Genomic DNA, 14671 nt, shown 5'->3' on the forward strand with positions numbered 1-14671 from the left:
CCAATCTCTCTCTCTCTCTCTCTCTCTCTCTCCCCATCGCTCGCTCCTTCTTCATTGGATAAATTCTAAAATTTGACTGCACATTGTAAATAATTCTGAAGACAATCTTCTCACAGTATTATACACAGTATACTTTCGCTGAATGAGATTTACACAATGCATGAAATCTTTCTTCGGCCAAATATTGTAACCACTTGAGTTTTCCGATTTTGTAATGACAGTTTCGTTTCCTCTTTTTTAATGGGGTTTTCCAGGCCTGGTTTTATACTAAGTACATTTATATTTTTCTGATTTCTGATGGTCGATACTTAGCACAAGTAATTCCTATTTAAGTTAAGACACAATTTAGTTTTGGACTTGATCATCCAGATTCCAATTTTATAATCTTGTTTATTTGAATCTTTGCAATCGTACATTACACCTTTTAGCATCATCCAGTCTGAAGGTGTATCAAAAGTTATTGCTTCAGGAAAGAGTATTTTCTTAGTGTTTCAATTAATTGATTGAATCTTTTTTTTTCTAATAAATTTTTTCTAGCCTTTTCCTTGAACTCGTAAGCAATGACTAATGATTTAAACGCACTTTGTAAATGAAGTCTTGGGCACTTCTAAGTTTCACTGTCCTTCGTGCCCCTCAATTGTGAATCAGTATCAAAGTTTTCACTTTATATTGTACCAAGTAAACATTCAATCAAGATTTATACCTCAAATTATTTTTTCTACTCTATTATTTTGTAATTTTACTTGTTTTTATATTCTTCATTTAAAGCTCTATATCTGCCAAAAACTTGCTGCTGTGAGTAACTGTAATGTCATGTGTCAGTGTTTGAATCCAGGCCCTATTTTTATGTTATTGTTGCAAACAAAACATAAATAAACCTTTTTTTTTTCCTTGAAGAACCTTGTTTATTTTTATTCCATCCTCTCTCTCTTCACTTACATTCTGTTCCCTCAGGCATAATTGATCTCACAAGTGAAGGATATGACAAAATAAGGAGATAATTTATATTCTCGAAAAAATTGACATGTTGATTTTTTCTAGCAAAACTTACAATATTTCGTGTGAGGGTACAATCAGAGAAAATATTCGATATTAAAGCCTATTTTGTAGTCTTAATACTAGAGTTGAACTTTTTTGTGTTTCTTAATCAGTCATGAATCTTATTTGCTTTCAATTTTATTTTTCATCAGTCAACGTTTTTGTGCAAAATATTAGTTTTAGTGAGAATTTTTGAAAAAATGAGGAAAAATCAAACAGAATTTTATGCAACAACAATGACCAGTCCTTCTTTTAAGAAGTGAAATATGACAGGAGAGTTGCAACGATGCAAACTGATGCCTCAAGGATTGGTAATGCCACCATTTAGGTACATGCTTCTCTCAAGATTTCTTCATAAAGTAAAGTTGCTTTTTAAAATGCCCCAAGTAAGTAAGTCACTCTTCAATGCAATTCAGTATTTTTAGACAAGAATAATCTTAATAATAAGTTTCTAAGAAGTGGTCCTTTCCCTTCATCCTCATGCTCACATACCAACAAAAAAAATGAAGATTTGCATCAATTACACCGCCCAAATTTAACGAAACTCCAAGTATCTGTTTTCTATAATACATATTTTAATTTCCTTTCGAAGTGTTGTGAGGTTTTGACGCCCGTCGATTTAAATTTTCGCGGGTATATTTGACATGACGCAATATTACTGTCCTTGATGACGATGACACAACTCCTTCACTGATTGGGCAACAATGCTTTGTTTTGACTTTGAACTTCGTTGTCCGATCAAGGAGAAAATACAGGTCATGGTGAGTTGAGGAATGTACATTTGCACGTCATAGCAAGCAACCGGAAGTCAAATTGGAGTTGTAGTAAAGTTGGGTCATGTACGGCGTGAAATAGTATCTGAGCCTTGCAATAGTCTCATTCTCATTGGCTGATAGACCGATGTACAGTTTTACGTCATGACTTGATGGCTGCCTCGCCCACACATTCCATTGTTTATTTACGTTCTATATTTGCTCTATGTAGTTTGCCTTTGCATGCATGTGCAGTTTGCACGGAATTTTTTTCTAAGCATTCTCTGGGCCCTGGGATTTAACTCTTTTCTACAGTCTAACTTATCAAAAATCATTCTCAATCTAAATTTGAAAGTGTGCCACAGCGTTCCAGACGACCGGTCTCAAGTCTTTGGTCAGAAACCTAGTGAATTGTTCAATTAGCCCAGACATTCATACCCATCCATCAGCCTCAGAATCCCCACAGGAGGTCAGTAAGTATTCTCTTCTCCATTCCTTTAATGCTGAAGGAATTCTGTATAAGCTCCATTAAATGTACCTACATGCCAAATCATGTATCTCTTTGAATTCCTGATCGCTCATAGCACCAGGTACAAAAAGAGAAGAAGACCCCATCTCTGTCTAACGTCCGCTTCATCAGCACAATGATAAATCATCATTCATCGTCTCTTGTCAGCCAGACAGTATTCTTGAGAATGAGACAGTAGCCATTTTCATCATTTTGATTAGAACCTATTCCAAGAGCCAGGGTTAGCCAGAATAACTTAGGAGTAAGTTCTTTAGACCTATGTCAAATAAGTTTACGCACCTTTAGATTCGACAATAGACCCACCATCTTGATTCTTCCATTTACTTTACATGTTAAAGTGACGTGAGACAATCTTCTGTCTCTGTCTAGAAGTGTGATGTCAACTTTATTCATGACGATATTGCTGTAAGGGGAGAACTGAGCTCTCCTAAAGGTAGCTGGGTGTGAGAGCTGAAATCCCTCATTATTGTCGTGGGCTGGTAAAATCTGGCATCAGCAACTTGCTGTCCAGCTTATTGTCAGGTCGATTGGTTCTTTCTCCGGTGCCACTCACAGGAGCTTTAATCTTGGTTTATGTGGCACGGACGGTCGGTAGCGTGGCGCAAGATTCGTGGCGTGATCGTGAACCGCAAATCTTTCTCTCCGCCATAAGAACCTCCGTAATCTTGAAACTTCAAACTTGTATTTTTAGAAACAGCAAAAACTGCACTTATACGCCTTGTCCTTTAAGCCCCTCAATTATGCTTTGAAAAAGAAGGGAAATTACAAAGAATGGGAGTGAATTGAAAATAATAACTGTGGCGGTTTGTTTTATTTATGCAGCACTCGATTTGCGGTTCACGATCACACCACCAATCTCGCGCCGAGCCACCGACCGTCGGTGCCGCATAAACCAAGATTAAAGCACCCGTGTGTGGCACCGGTTCCTCCTCCTCATACCTCGATTGCCACCAGAAATAAGGAGGCCAACCTAACCTAATCATATAATCAAGTCTCATCAGGCAAGTGTATAACTAACAATAGACTGATTTAGTGACTATGTCATTCAATATTCCCTGGCTTCACTCAGAACATATGGACTGTTCAAATATTGATTGCTTTGCTGCACTTTTCAAGGGCGGCTCAGTTAAATGGTGATTTATCGAAAGGCATAGTTCCTAAATTAGTCCATTATCAGTCCTAAAAAATGTAATTGAACAGCATGGATGGTTGATATATCTTCGACGAAATAGTTAAAACCCCAAAATGAGACTGATATTGCCCCTTCATGAGAGAAATTGCTATTTTTATCTCTCATGTATTGTCTCGAGATTTTACGTCCTCCTTTGAATTCATGTTTCTCTAGCAGCCTGATCGTTTAAACTATTTCTGGTTTTTGGCTAGATATACTGAGAACTCACCTGTGCTGTGTAATCAACCAATGTTTGATGTCTTGTTGTGCAGACAGACATTTCAACAAGCAGGTTGCTGAGTTTGGTTCTTAGTTTACTAGGTAATCTCTTCTCTTTGGTATCTCTCAAAGCACTATTTATTTCCAACTTCAATTCGTTTCTTTTGATTCATCTCTCTTTCTTTGTTCCTCAACTCCGATTATCTTTGACTGAGACCAAAAATTCAGGTTGCCTGGTAGAGATTTAAATCTGAGACTTTCTGATCAGAGCTAACGATACAATAATTGCATTACAGGATGCCATCTCACCAGTTATCCGCTTAATCATAACCCATAAGTAAATTTGCGTAAGCATTATGCTGAGTAGCGCATTCAAGTATGCAGGTATAGATTTTCAAACGGAAGAAGTTGTCATTTCTCTCTCAGTCTCTTCTTATTGTCTTTTGTTGGTTGCTTTCTAGTCGCCACTTATTAATTTGTAAGTTTGTGTCCACAGATTAAAGATGTCACCTCGGCAGTTACTGAAGAACCAAAAAAGCAAAACAATGAAACGTCTAAAAAATTGTCCAGGAAAGCAGTCAAATCTTGCAAAACCCTGTCGTACGAACAAAAGTGTTGCTGCTTTAAAGAAAGGTAAGTTATTTGTTTTTACCAAAACTGAAATATAACTACTCTGTGCACCTGTACCTATTCCGGAGCTACTCACACCAAATAATTTTGATCCTAAAAGTACCTACCTAAGATGAGCCCCCAAAAATTACGGTTTAATATTTTTGGCTCTATGATAAGATTTGTGGAAAGTACCTTATTAGATTGCAGGGGTGCAATAATTTCACCATCACCAGACTGGGCAGCTTGTGATCGGTTGCATGTGTAAGTGGTAAGGCCCTGAAAACTATGTTTTCAAATGGAAAAGTTAGCAAAACTGCACATTTATGCAGAAAAGCGTAAGTATTTTTCGTATAATTGTGGTAAAAATGATGTGTTTTTCGCATAATCGTGGCAATTTATATGTGTACTTAGGGCCATAAAAAAGTCATCCTTTTAAAATTTCTGAGGAAAAAAAAATGAGAAGGCTTTGCCTTTAAAATGAGAAGGCTAAGAACTTTCTGCATCCCTGTTAGATTGCATTAGGTGTCTTTAAAACTTAAAAAATATCAGAATTTCCTCAAAATTTTTTATTTCTGATATTAGTTTTCATTTGTGCAACCTAAAATGATTCTAGCAATAATTTTCTACCATAATTTCTTCTACATTTGACACCATAAATTATATGATTGGCAGGAGCATGCCAACTTAAAAATGGCATTGATGTCCGAAATTTTTTTTAATTTTTTTGTAAATTTTCTGAATTTCTAACATAATCTGTGTCTAAATAAGAAAATAATTTTCTAAATGATTTATTTTACCAACTGATGAGAGATTTCAAATTGACATGTTAGCGCATCCTGGTACGAGAGTCCTCGCCATCTGGTGTGCACTTTAGGAGACAATTTTTATTATCTCTCAAATTTTCCCAAGTTCTCAGCTTTTATTTTAAAATTTAAAAAATTATGTATTAGAATGCGTTGTAGCTGTGAGGAGCTCACTTTTATTTTCAACCTGCGCTAATAGGTAGGGTAGTACAGTTTGCTTAGCATTTTTTCTATCCTCATAGTTTTATTTGTTGTTTTTTTTTCTGCCACATATTCGATCTCATTTCATTATTATGAAGTATGATTATTTTCCCACTGAGCCCTCTTAACAATATCGATCTCTTCTTTTGTTTCAGAAATCAGTTGTTTGAAACGGAACTACTCTGTTTTGAAATTACAACTGCAAGAGCAAAAGTTAGAGTATGCCACATTAAACCGAAAGTACGTCCTTTTAGAAACTGAGGTAGAGCAACTGCAGATCTCCAATGCAACTTTGAAAGAAGAAAACAGACAGTATGAGAAACTTGTCTCCAACACCGAACCGGAAATTCGAGCATGTATGACTCGGATGGTGGAGACATCTCAGACTTTGGCTGGTCTTCAGATGGCGTTCAATAGACATAGGTCTCGTCAGCAACTGTCAAAAATCAGTGGATCGATGTCAAAAAATAGTCCAACAATGGGAAAGAACTCAGTTAAGCATAGTAAGAATGTACTCAATGTGGCACCAAGGCGTAAACAGGCTGTGCGGCCGATGGTACAAGGACTGCAAATTTTCACAAACTTGACAATTCCCCTGCAGCGGATTTCATTACCTAACCAGGCTACCCGACGAATTCCTGTCCCTGTGGTTGAAGCTCCACAAGAATCAGAAGCAGTGGTAAGATCCTACCTTGCCATCACCTTTCTATTTCACAAAAAAATTTTCAGCAATTTTATTTCAACTAGATTTTAAATACTTGATTTTATTTTTCATTCTCATTATGTGTGTCGATTACGAAGGTTCCTCAAAAGTTTTTTTAGAGAACATTGCAAAATTGCAAGCTGAGTCAAATTGTGGACTACACATCATTTAAAAAATTCAGACTACAGTGAAACCTAATCATAAAGGAACCTGCCCGAAGCAGAAAACCACCCTGGCCAGACATTTTTTGGGGAATTCTGTGGATTTTCTACAGCAAAAACCTGTTGATGAATCCGCCAGCAGGATTAGAAATGAAGTTTTGCAGTATATATTTTATGAACAGTATATATTTTTGCTCTGTTGATTTAGACTTCTCGCTTGCCGAAAAGATCTAAGTCTACTGGGATCAGATTGGGTCTTCAACTCATTTCAGTAAATTTTTTACTTTGTTCTGGATCTTTTTTGACATGTTTATAATAATTGAATAAATCAAAGGAAGAGGATAAAAATCATGGAATTCTAAATTTTTGCCAAATGAAAAGGTGACTGATTTGACCTGTAATGATCTCCGTTTTTTCCATTAGCAGGAAGCTTAAATTCTCTTAATTTTCTCTTTTTTTTTTGTTTAAAAAAAAAAAATTCTGCTGTTGTTACTAGGCTATTAGTTTAAATTGATGAGCATTTACATCTTTAAATCTCTGTTCGAAAGTTGCTGTTATCTCCTCATTAACCTCATAATTAAAACTATGTGTTGCGTTTTATTTAGAATATTGCTGCAGAGCCTGAAAGACCAAATCCTTTGTCATTTGAAAAACACCGCAGGAATCTTCATTTTGTCAAGAACATCAAGAGCAAGCCAAAACATTTCGGTAAGAATGATAGGTCTTTAGACTTTCTTTTCAATGTTCTCTTACAAAAATGAACTGGGAAATGCCTTCATTGAGTCAGAAAAAAGTCAGGAAATTGCAGATGACTTTGACAGGCAGGACTTGCTTCTTTCATACATAGGTTTCAATTGATTTCATTGATTCAATTTTTTCATTGACCTGAAAAAATTGGGAATTTTTTGCCCACCAAGTGTGCTGGCACGCTGCTCTTGCTTCAGTGGGCGTTTTGCTTTGCTGGGTATCTTTGGAAACAGCTTAATTCAGGTATTTCTGTCCACTTCACAATCCTCAGCATTGAGTCAAAGCTGATGGTGCCTCAAATGCCTGATTACAATTGACGACCAGCAATTACAGTACTCGGCAGAATTTATGCCCAAGTATTTGTAAGTAGTCTAGGCTGCATGAAATAATTTCTTTGTAAGGCTGTTTCTAGTAATCGCGTTTTCAATACGCTGCACTAATGATAATTTGTTGAAAAATGTAACTCAATTTCTGTTTCTGTACCCGCCAATTCAAATGACTGTTCCAGTGCACCTACTCTTGTTCATTTGGATTACTTTGCATAAGACCTTGTTTGCGAGCAAGGGGAAATCCTCCCTAAAAACTTTCAAGAAAACCCTTGAATCCTGGGAAAAACTGTGGACTAGCACAAAATCCCTGAATTTTGATTATTGCCGAAAAATATTATGCATAATAACCGTTTGTAATCTTTTATCAATGTAATAATAAAGAAAATCAACTGACATATGTTCTTAAGTATGCACTGATGAGACAAGAGGTGGTAGTTTTGCGAAGGAGTATTAATGCATATGTAATTAGAAATGAATATTCTATGATACTAGAAGGGGGAAAACATTTATTCCATTTTTCTGTTGAGGAAAAATTCCTTTTCCAAGTAGTTTTGGTCTCAACCAACTTAAAAGGCAACTGAAAACGCGTTCTCGGTTTTAACAAGGGATTATTCATTAATTACATAAAATTTGGCTCGTTTTTCTGTCGTAAACAGGATGCTTATAAACTTCTCATTGAAAGTTTGCAAGCAAAACTGTTGAGAGAAAATAGTTTCCCGAACTGATTTTGCTTGTTTTTAAAACTGTCGTAATTAGAGATTTTGTTCTATAGTTAAAGGTTCAAAGAAAGATGACTGCAGGCATCCTAAAGGCGATTTCAAACATTCAGGCTCCATATGTATGGTCCCACAGTTAAATTTTGATGACTCGTCTGATTCTGAACCGGAACCAAAAGTGAAGAGATTCATGAAACCGATTGTCCTCATCAGAGACTTTAAAGTGAGTATCGTGGCGTAATTTGTAAGCCAATATGGCATTTGTAATTAATCTGTTGCTGAATAAATAATAAAAAAAAAAAAAAATGTGGAAGGAAAGAAAGGCCAAAAATTTCCGTTAGATTCCAAAATTCGGACTCTGATGAGTATCAGTGCAAGACTCAGGGGGAGAGTGTTCCGCTCAGGTAGATGCATTGGAATATTTAGCTGAGGTCACGACGAGAGATCTATAACGTTTTAAGTCTTTGTTTGGTCATATTTTGTCTATGCCACCATCATCTGACTCGTGAAACATCAAATAAGATGTATCGTAAGATAATTTTAGTGTTTTTTCTCGTCTCATTTGGTTGATATGAATGTGGAGACCATAAATAATAGTTAGACGCATGGGTGCAGTAAATGCTAAACCTTCCCCAAATGCAATCAGTCCATTGCAAGCATGAGATGCGGCAAAGTGAATAGACCTTCTGTAGGTTCAAACACACAAAAATTGTATTAAACACATCAGAAGAGTCTGAAATGCACTCCATAGTGTGCAATCTGCATAGTTTTCAACTTTTTTATTCAAATTTACCGTGCCCAAGGGCAGTTTTCCGAAGTGGCCGACAGTCAGGTTTCCCCGGAGAGAGACTCAAGAAAACCGAACCTAAATGAATAATCAATCTCGTGAATTGTCAAAAACTCTCCAGACATCAATCGATTCAAAGCTTTGGTTTTGCAAAGTAAAGAAAGAGAAAAGGAAACCGCTTCAGAATGATTTAAATCATACTTTAGAATAAGTTTACAATATTGTTTTTTATTCAGGTTAGGTTTTCTCACTCCTCTGATTGTACAAACTTGGTCGGGGGCGACCGAAAAAAACTGCCCACTGACCCGAGATACTTGAAAAATCAAGTCACAAACTACGCACATTGTGCGCTAAAGAATAGGTTCAAGATTTTCCATGTGTCGATTGTGATTTTCGAGCAAATTTTACACCAAGCAAGTCTATTCACGTGGCTGTATCTTGCCTGCAGCAAGCCCATTGTCAAATCAACCTTCCACCATTTTTAACCAAAACTCATACTATCCAAAATCTGTTTTTCCTAAAACAGCAATTTTTAAACCCAAGCCATTTTGCCGGAAAAGTATTAAACTCAAATTTTTTAGTTTTGGACCTTCCTTATTAAAATCGTTTCTTTAAATTTCCAGGCTCCTAGTGTGAAAAGCGGAAAATGCAATGCCACAGATTCAACTCAGGCAGCCAAAACTTCTCCAAACAGTTTCCAGTCTGGTCAGGTAGACTCCAATTCCCACGATCCTTTGGAAGGTACGAGTAAAATGTATTTAAGCAACTCTCACATTGGCCCTAAGAGGCGAATACATCCAGCGTTTAGAAGGAATAGTCCCATTTCAGACTCTGACTCAGATTCTGAAAGTCCCGTCAAGAAATCAGAGCTCCCGACTCCACCAAGAAGGGAACTATGTTCTCTTAAAGTAAATCTAAAGTCTGCAACCGAGAATGATGAAATAAGTTCCCAGCATTACGATAATATTTGTACTACACTGCCCACTGTAACTGTGAATTTAAGTAACAATTCAGCACCGATTTCTAATGTAGCCAAAACAAACTCTGGAGAATCCTTTGTCTCTGAGACACAGGAGAGTGGCTTAGCTGAGCAGGATGCAAGTGATGACGGTAATGAAGATCAAATTCCAGATGATGTTGAAATGACACAATCATTGGACTCATGAAACATCAAAAAAGATGCACAGTGAGACCTCAATCTATCGGATTTTACGGGACTGACGAATCAATCCGTTAAATTGTGGAATCCATTTATTCGAATTACTTGAGGCCCTTGAAGGGACCAGAAAATTGATCCTTTAAATCCGATACATAGCGATCCGATAAATTGAGGTCTTACTGTATCATGAAATGCTTTTTCAGGGCATAAACACTCTTCTCTAAAATTAGTTTTTACAGATGAGTACAGAATCTTCAGATTCATATGATCACATGAGTAAACGGATGGGAACATTCACTTTTGCACCCCAACATAACACTCACATGTTAGCTATTACATGAACAATGTCAAATTTTGGAACATAGATTCTGTTTTTTTCTTAAATAATGTTTCTCAGTATACATTATGGTAGTATATGATTTTTAACACGTTTCCTGCCAAGTCAGTTATTATAACAATTTTTTGTCAGCTGTTTCTGATCAAATTGGTCAAAGTAACTGGTCTGTTCTGCTGTGATTTCTACCTTGATGCCAAGTTGTAAAAATCCCATTTGCAGTTGCACCACACAACTTATCGTGTATGAACTTAACTGTACTACTTATCGTATCTCTATGAACATAACCGAGAGGTAGAGCGATTGTTTTGGCAATATTTGGTAACAGTAATATACAATCATCACATTTCTTTGTTTTTCCAAGTGACTCCTTGGCCTAGTAAACAAAATACAACAGCAGGGAACGTGTTAAACATGAACAATGCCTTAAATTAAAAATAGCTGACATCAGGAATAAATGGATCCTTGATTGGACAGATTAAACAAGAATCATCCTAACTGCGTTTCATGTTGCCTTATTTTATCTCTTATTTATTTTTCAACAGAGGGATAAACTACTTAACGCCTTGAAACTCTCTTTGAAGTTATTCTAGATTATGAAGAATACATTCACAAAATTTTATGTTTGAGTGTTGCTTAGTTTCCTGTTTAAAAAATCAAACATTAGAGAAAGTTAGGCAACATGTAGTCGCACTGATTCTAATCAAATCAGTCTAATTTACGCGAATCTTAGTTGGACCGCATTTTGCAATTAGCAACTGCAATTTCTGGCTCATTGGTAAAATTACTTATGTGCATAGGGACACTAATGGTACATACTCTGTTTCTAACTAAACCAAGCCAGTAGTTGTAGTTCCTGATTGTAAAATGAAGTCCAATTTCAGTTCTCAAGGCACAAATCCTCGAATGAAGGTCCTGATTCCATTTTCATTCTAATGAATAAAAAAAAAATTTCCCTCAAAACTTAGGATATTTTTGAGCTTGAGTCTTTATGCATAGCTGTTATTTTCTATGAGGAAATTACTCTTTTTGCTTCTCTCTTGTGGTAAAAACGGAGAATATAAATTTGTATGGCAGCATGGAAGAACTTGTCAAAATAATAGCAGCATTGTCTGATCCATGTGAGTTTAAGAAGTGAATTCCAAACCAGATGAGGAATTCAGGTATTCGAGCTATCCTGTAGTGCGAATCTTTAATGGACATACAGGATTCAAAATTAAGCACTACCGCTCATGTTTTCCTTAAAAAATTCCCTGCAGAACGCATTGAACCTATGCGCAACTGCGATAACTTATTTGTAAGAGAGAAATAAACGTTCGTAGTTTACACTACATAAAAAGAGTAAATTCAAACTTCCTACTTGCGATAAAATCGTAATTGGTGTACGCCAAATCTTGCTTTGAAATCAATGTTAGGCAAGTAACTAGAACTTTGTTTCACACACATTTTCTCTCCTGTCGAAAAAAGGTAGCACACAGGAAAATTCATTCATTGTAAAACATATTGATTCATTAGTTTAGTTTCAAATTTTACCCGAGTAGACGCGGGTTTTTCTGTGAGCAGGAAGTGAAAATTAGTGAAGACAAAAATCATTTTTTTTTAACTAATGAGTTGAATTTGAAAGTTTCGATGTTGCCATCATATTCAATGTAAAATTTTGACGAGGAAATATGTATTGCAGGGTTGCCTTAATGAGGGAATATCGGGATATGTCCGGAAATTTTGAAGGTCAGGAAAATTGACGAAAGTGTCAGAAAAATTGTCAAGTCACCTTGATTTGCTTTCTAGAATGAGTTTGATGTTTCGAACAACAGATTTTGTGTGAAAACTATTTCCAATTATGTCTTTCCAATCATCTGGCAAATTTTTAATTGTCTGGGAACTTTACCTAAGTGTGACAAGGAAATTTGGGGAATGTCAGGGAATTGTTTTCCTCTAAATTCTGTGGTAACCCTGTTTTTGTAGTGATTAGTTTGTACTACGTCCTTTGATTCATTCTGGCAGACTTGGACTTGAGTATTGATCTTGGCTCTAAATCTGAACGTGAAACTTTACAGGATTTTGGTCAAATATTGTACTCAGTCAAAGAGTGGATATTGTCTCTTAGAATGATTAATTAGAGAACTTGTATTGTCACACGAGGTGGTATTCATCATAAATGCTATATTGAACTCTGTTATTTCACTTCCGGTTTCCAAAGTTATCCTCTACTAAGACTGAAAATGATGTACGTTTGTTTTTCTAGTTATACCGATTTAAGTAATGATAAGGAAATAATTGTATCTAAAAATTGTCACGAGAAATAGTGCATCTAGGAATTTTGGAGAGCAGAATGAGATGCCTATCGGTTTGAACCAGTTGCAGATTCAGCAAACTGCTGGAAATCATCATGATAACGAGTGTTCTTATGAGTTCCTTTCTTTCCTCGCCAGCTCAATTTTTCATTTATTGCTCTGAGTGCCTAATGACTATTCATTATATTACTAGGTATAAAAAGTTGACTAGTGGAAACACAAGGTTGTTTGTAAAGAATGGGTTTCTGTTGTTATCTATGGACTCTTCTGTGTAGAGCTAGAGATGCGCAGATACATTATTTTGTGTTAATTTTTTTTTGTATTTTGGTTTTTATAAGTTTTAGAGCATAAATAACTATCATACCTTTAAAATCGCTTTTAGGGACACATACCATCAGTATACGCTATTTAGGATAGTGGCGGGTGAGTTTGTTTTTGTTTTTCCATTCTCCTAAAAGTTTTTGCCTATATGCGAGTGCCCCTTGCGCTTCAGGAACGAGATCAAGTTTTGATGAGAAAATCAACCAAAACATTTATAAATTCTGAAATTGTGATATCACTTATTGTATTTATTTTTTTTTGGGTGAGTCAGTCGTAAGTGGCATGGAGGGTTGTTTTTGATGGCTCAATAGAGCAGAAAAAGAAAAAAAAAAAATTCGTTTGAAACTCCAAGTTTCTGATTACACTTTTAACTCGTATAATACGTATATGTCATCATGGCTTATCATCTGAATCAATAAAATTGCCAATATGTTTTTGTATCAATCACCGTACTTGTGTATGCAGGTTTATTTCATTATGGTATCATCAGTATCGCTCTGATTCATCCTAAGTAAATTTTTTTTATGCTTAAGTATGAGACCAACATGGAAGATACAAAGTCACCAGACAAGGTGCGACTTAAAACATTATGAGTTATGTTTTCTCTTCAAAATTCACAGTAATTATTGCTAAGCAAATTGTGTTCTTTTTGAAATTCTAGAATAGAAATAATTTTGAACACATATCAGAATGCTGAAATTTGCACCTTGTCAAGTGGTTTATTGTATGCACGAATAAGGAGATTAAATACATTAATCAAACAGATCTAATGAGAATCAGCCTTACTAATTCAGCTGTTGCCTATTTTTCTTACATACTCTATTTTTCTAAATGGAATCTAAAAGCAACCTCTAGGCCTCACATTTTGTGAGTATATTCTATAGGAGCAAAAGAAAAATTGTAGAAAGTTTCAAAGCATCCTGATGCTCAGTTTTCTATCATAGAATTGAAATATGTGAGAAAATTAGGCATTTTGCAACGAAATCAGGCTGAGTCCATCCAACGTTTCAACATTGGATTTAGAATCTAGATGTATGGAAAGATTTTAGTTTGTTTTTGTTCGGTACTTCATCAATCTCAACCATCAAAACACCACGCAGTGATAGATGAATTCGGCTCCTTTACTCTGCACAGCCTCTCATTTTTTTATTAGTCTTGAATTAGTGGTTAAAGAAAAAGTAATTCAGATTTTATTTTTGAAATGCATTTTAACTAACATCACTTTATTTAGTGCGTAATCATGTTTATGTAGTTTCAACATTTAGTAGCACTTGTGTCTACAATATCGCTCTGTACTCTTTCTCCTATTATTGTTCTACAACTAGTTATTTTTTGTGATAAATATGTTACTCAATAAAAGTTTTAAAATCAAGCAGTTGTAGCATAATTTTTTTCTTGGACACTAATTTCCATTATTAAGTACTGGAGTTCATTTGAGAAATCATTAAATTAGAAAAAAATACTTCACAGTCAGGTGCAGGGATACATATCAGTGAAATAGATGTTGTTTAGTTTTCTTACAGGTAACTGTTGACGTCTGCTATCTTTATTTATATATTAAGATTGATTCCTTTTTTATGCACTCATATTTATTCTTTCTTTGAATATTTTGAGATGAATTATTTTAAGTGCACAACTTTTCAAGTGATATGAACATTGAAACTCCTAAACCCCATATCTCGGATTGCAACCTAGCAGACTTCCTGTCATACTTTATTTTTTAAATGGAAATCTATTCAGCATTATTCCTTAAAAATTTAATTGAATTTCCACTGTGCGAGGACAATTCTGTGAA

General features: G+C 35.5%; 1 protein-coding gene across 2 annotated transcripts; it reads left to right on the forward strand.

Moving 5' to 3' along the window:
- The first annotated feature begins 2006 nt into the window (after nucleotides 1-2006).
- On the forward strand, nucleotides 2007-14248 carry LOC109042297 (uncharacterized). 2 transcript variants are annotated; one of them, XM_019058958.2, is made up of 6 exons: nucleotides 2007-2263; nucleotides 4206-4342; nucleotides 5481-6004; nucleotides 6795-6897; nucleotides 8038-8204; nucleotides 9392-14248. In XM_019058958.2, the coding sequence occupies exons 2-6, from the start codon at nucleotides 4213-4215 to the stop codon at nucleotides 9932-9934; spliced, it is 1467 nt and encodes a 488-aa protein (XP_018914503.2). In that variant the 5' UTR covers nucleotides 2007-2263; nucleotides 4206-4212; the 3' UTR covers nucleotides 9935-14248. The 2 variants fall into 2 exon arrangements, with proteins under 2 accessions (XP_018914503.2, XP_018914502.2); XM_019058957.2 differs by having other exon boundaries at nucleotides 2008-2259.
- Nucleotides 14249-14671: the final 423 nt, after the last annotated feature.

This window comes from Bemisia tabaci, chromosome 10 (genome assembly GCF_918797505.1).
Source record: "Bemisia tabaci chromosome 10, PGI_BMITA_v3".
Classification (NCBI taxonomy): Eukaryota; Metazoa; Arthropoda; class Insecta; order Hemiptera; family Aleyrodidae; genus Bemisia; species Bemisia tabaci.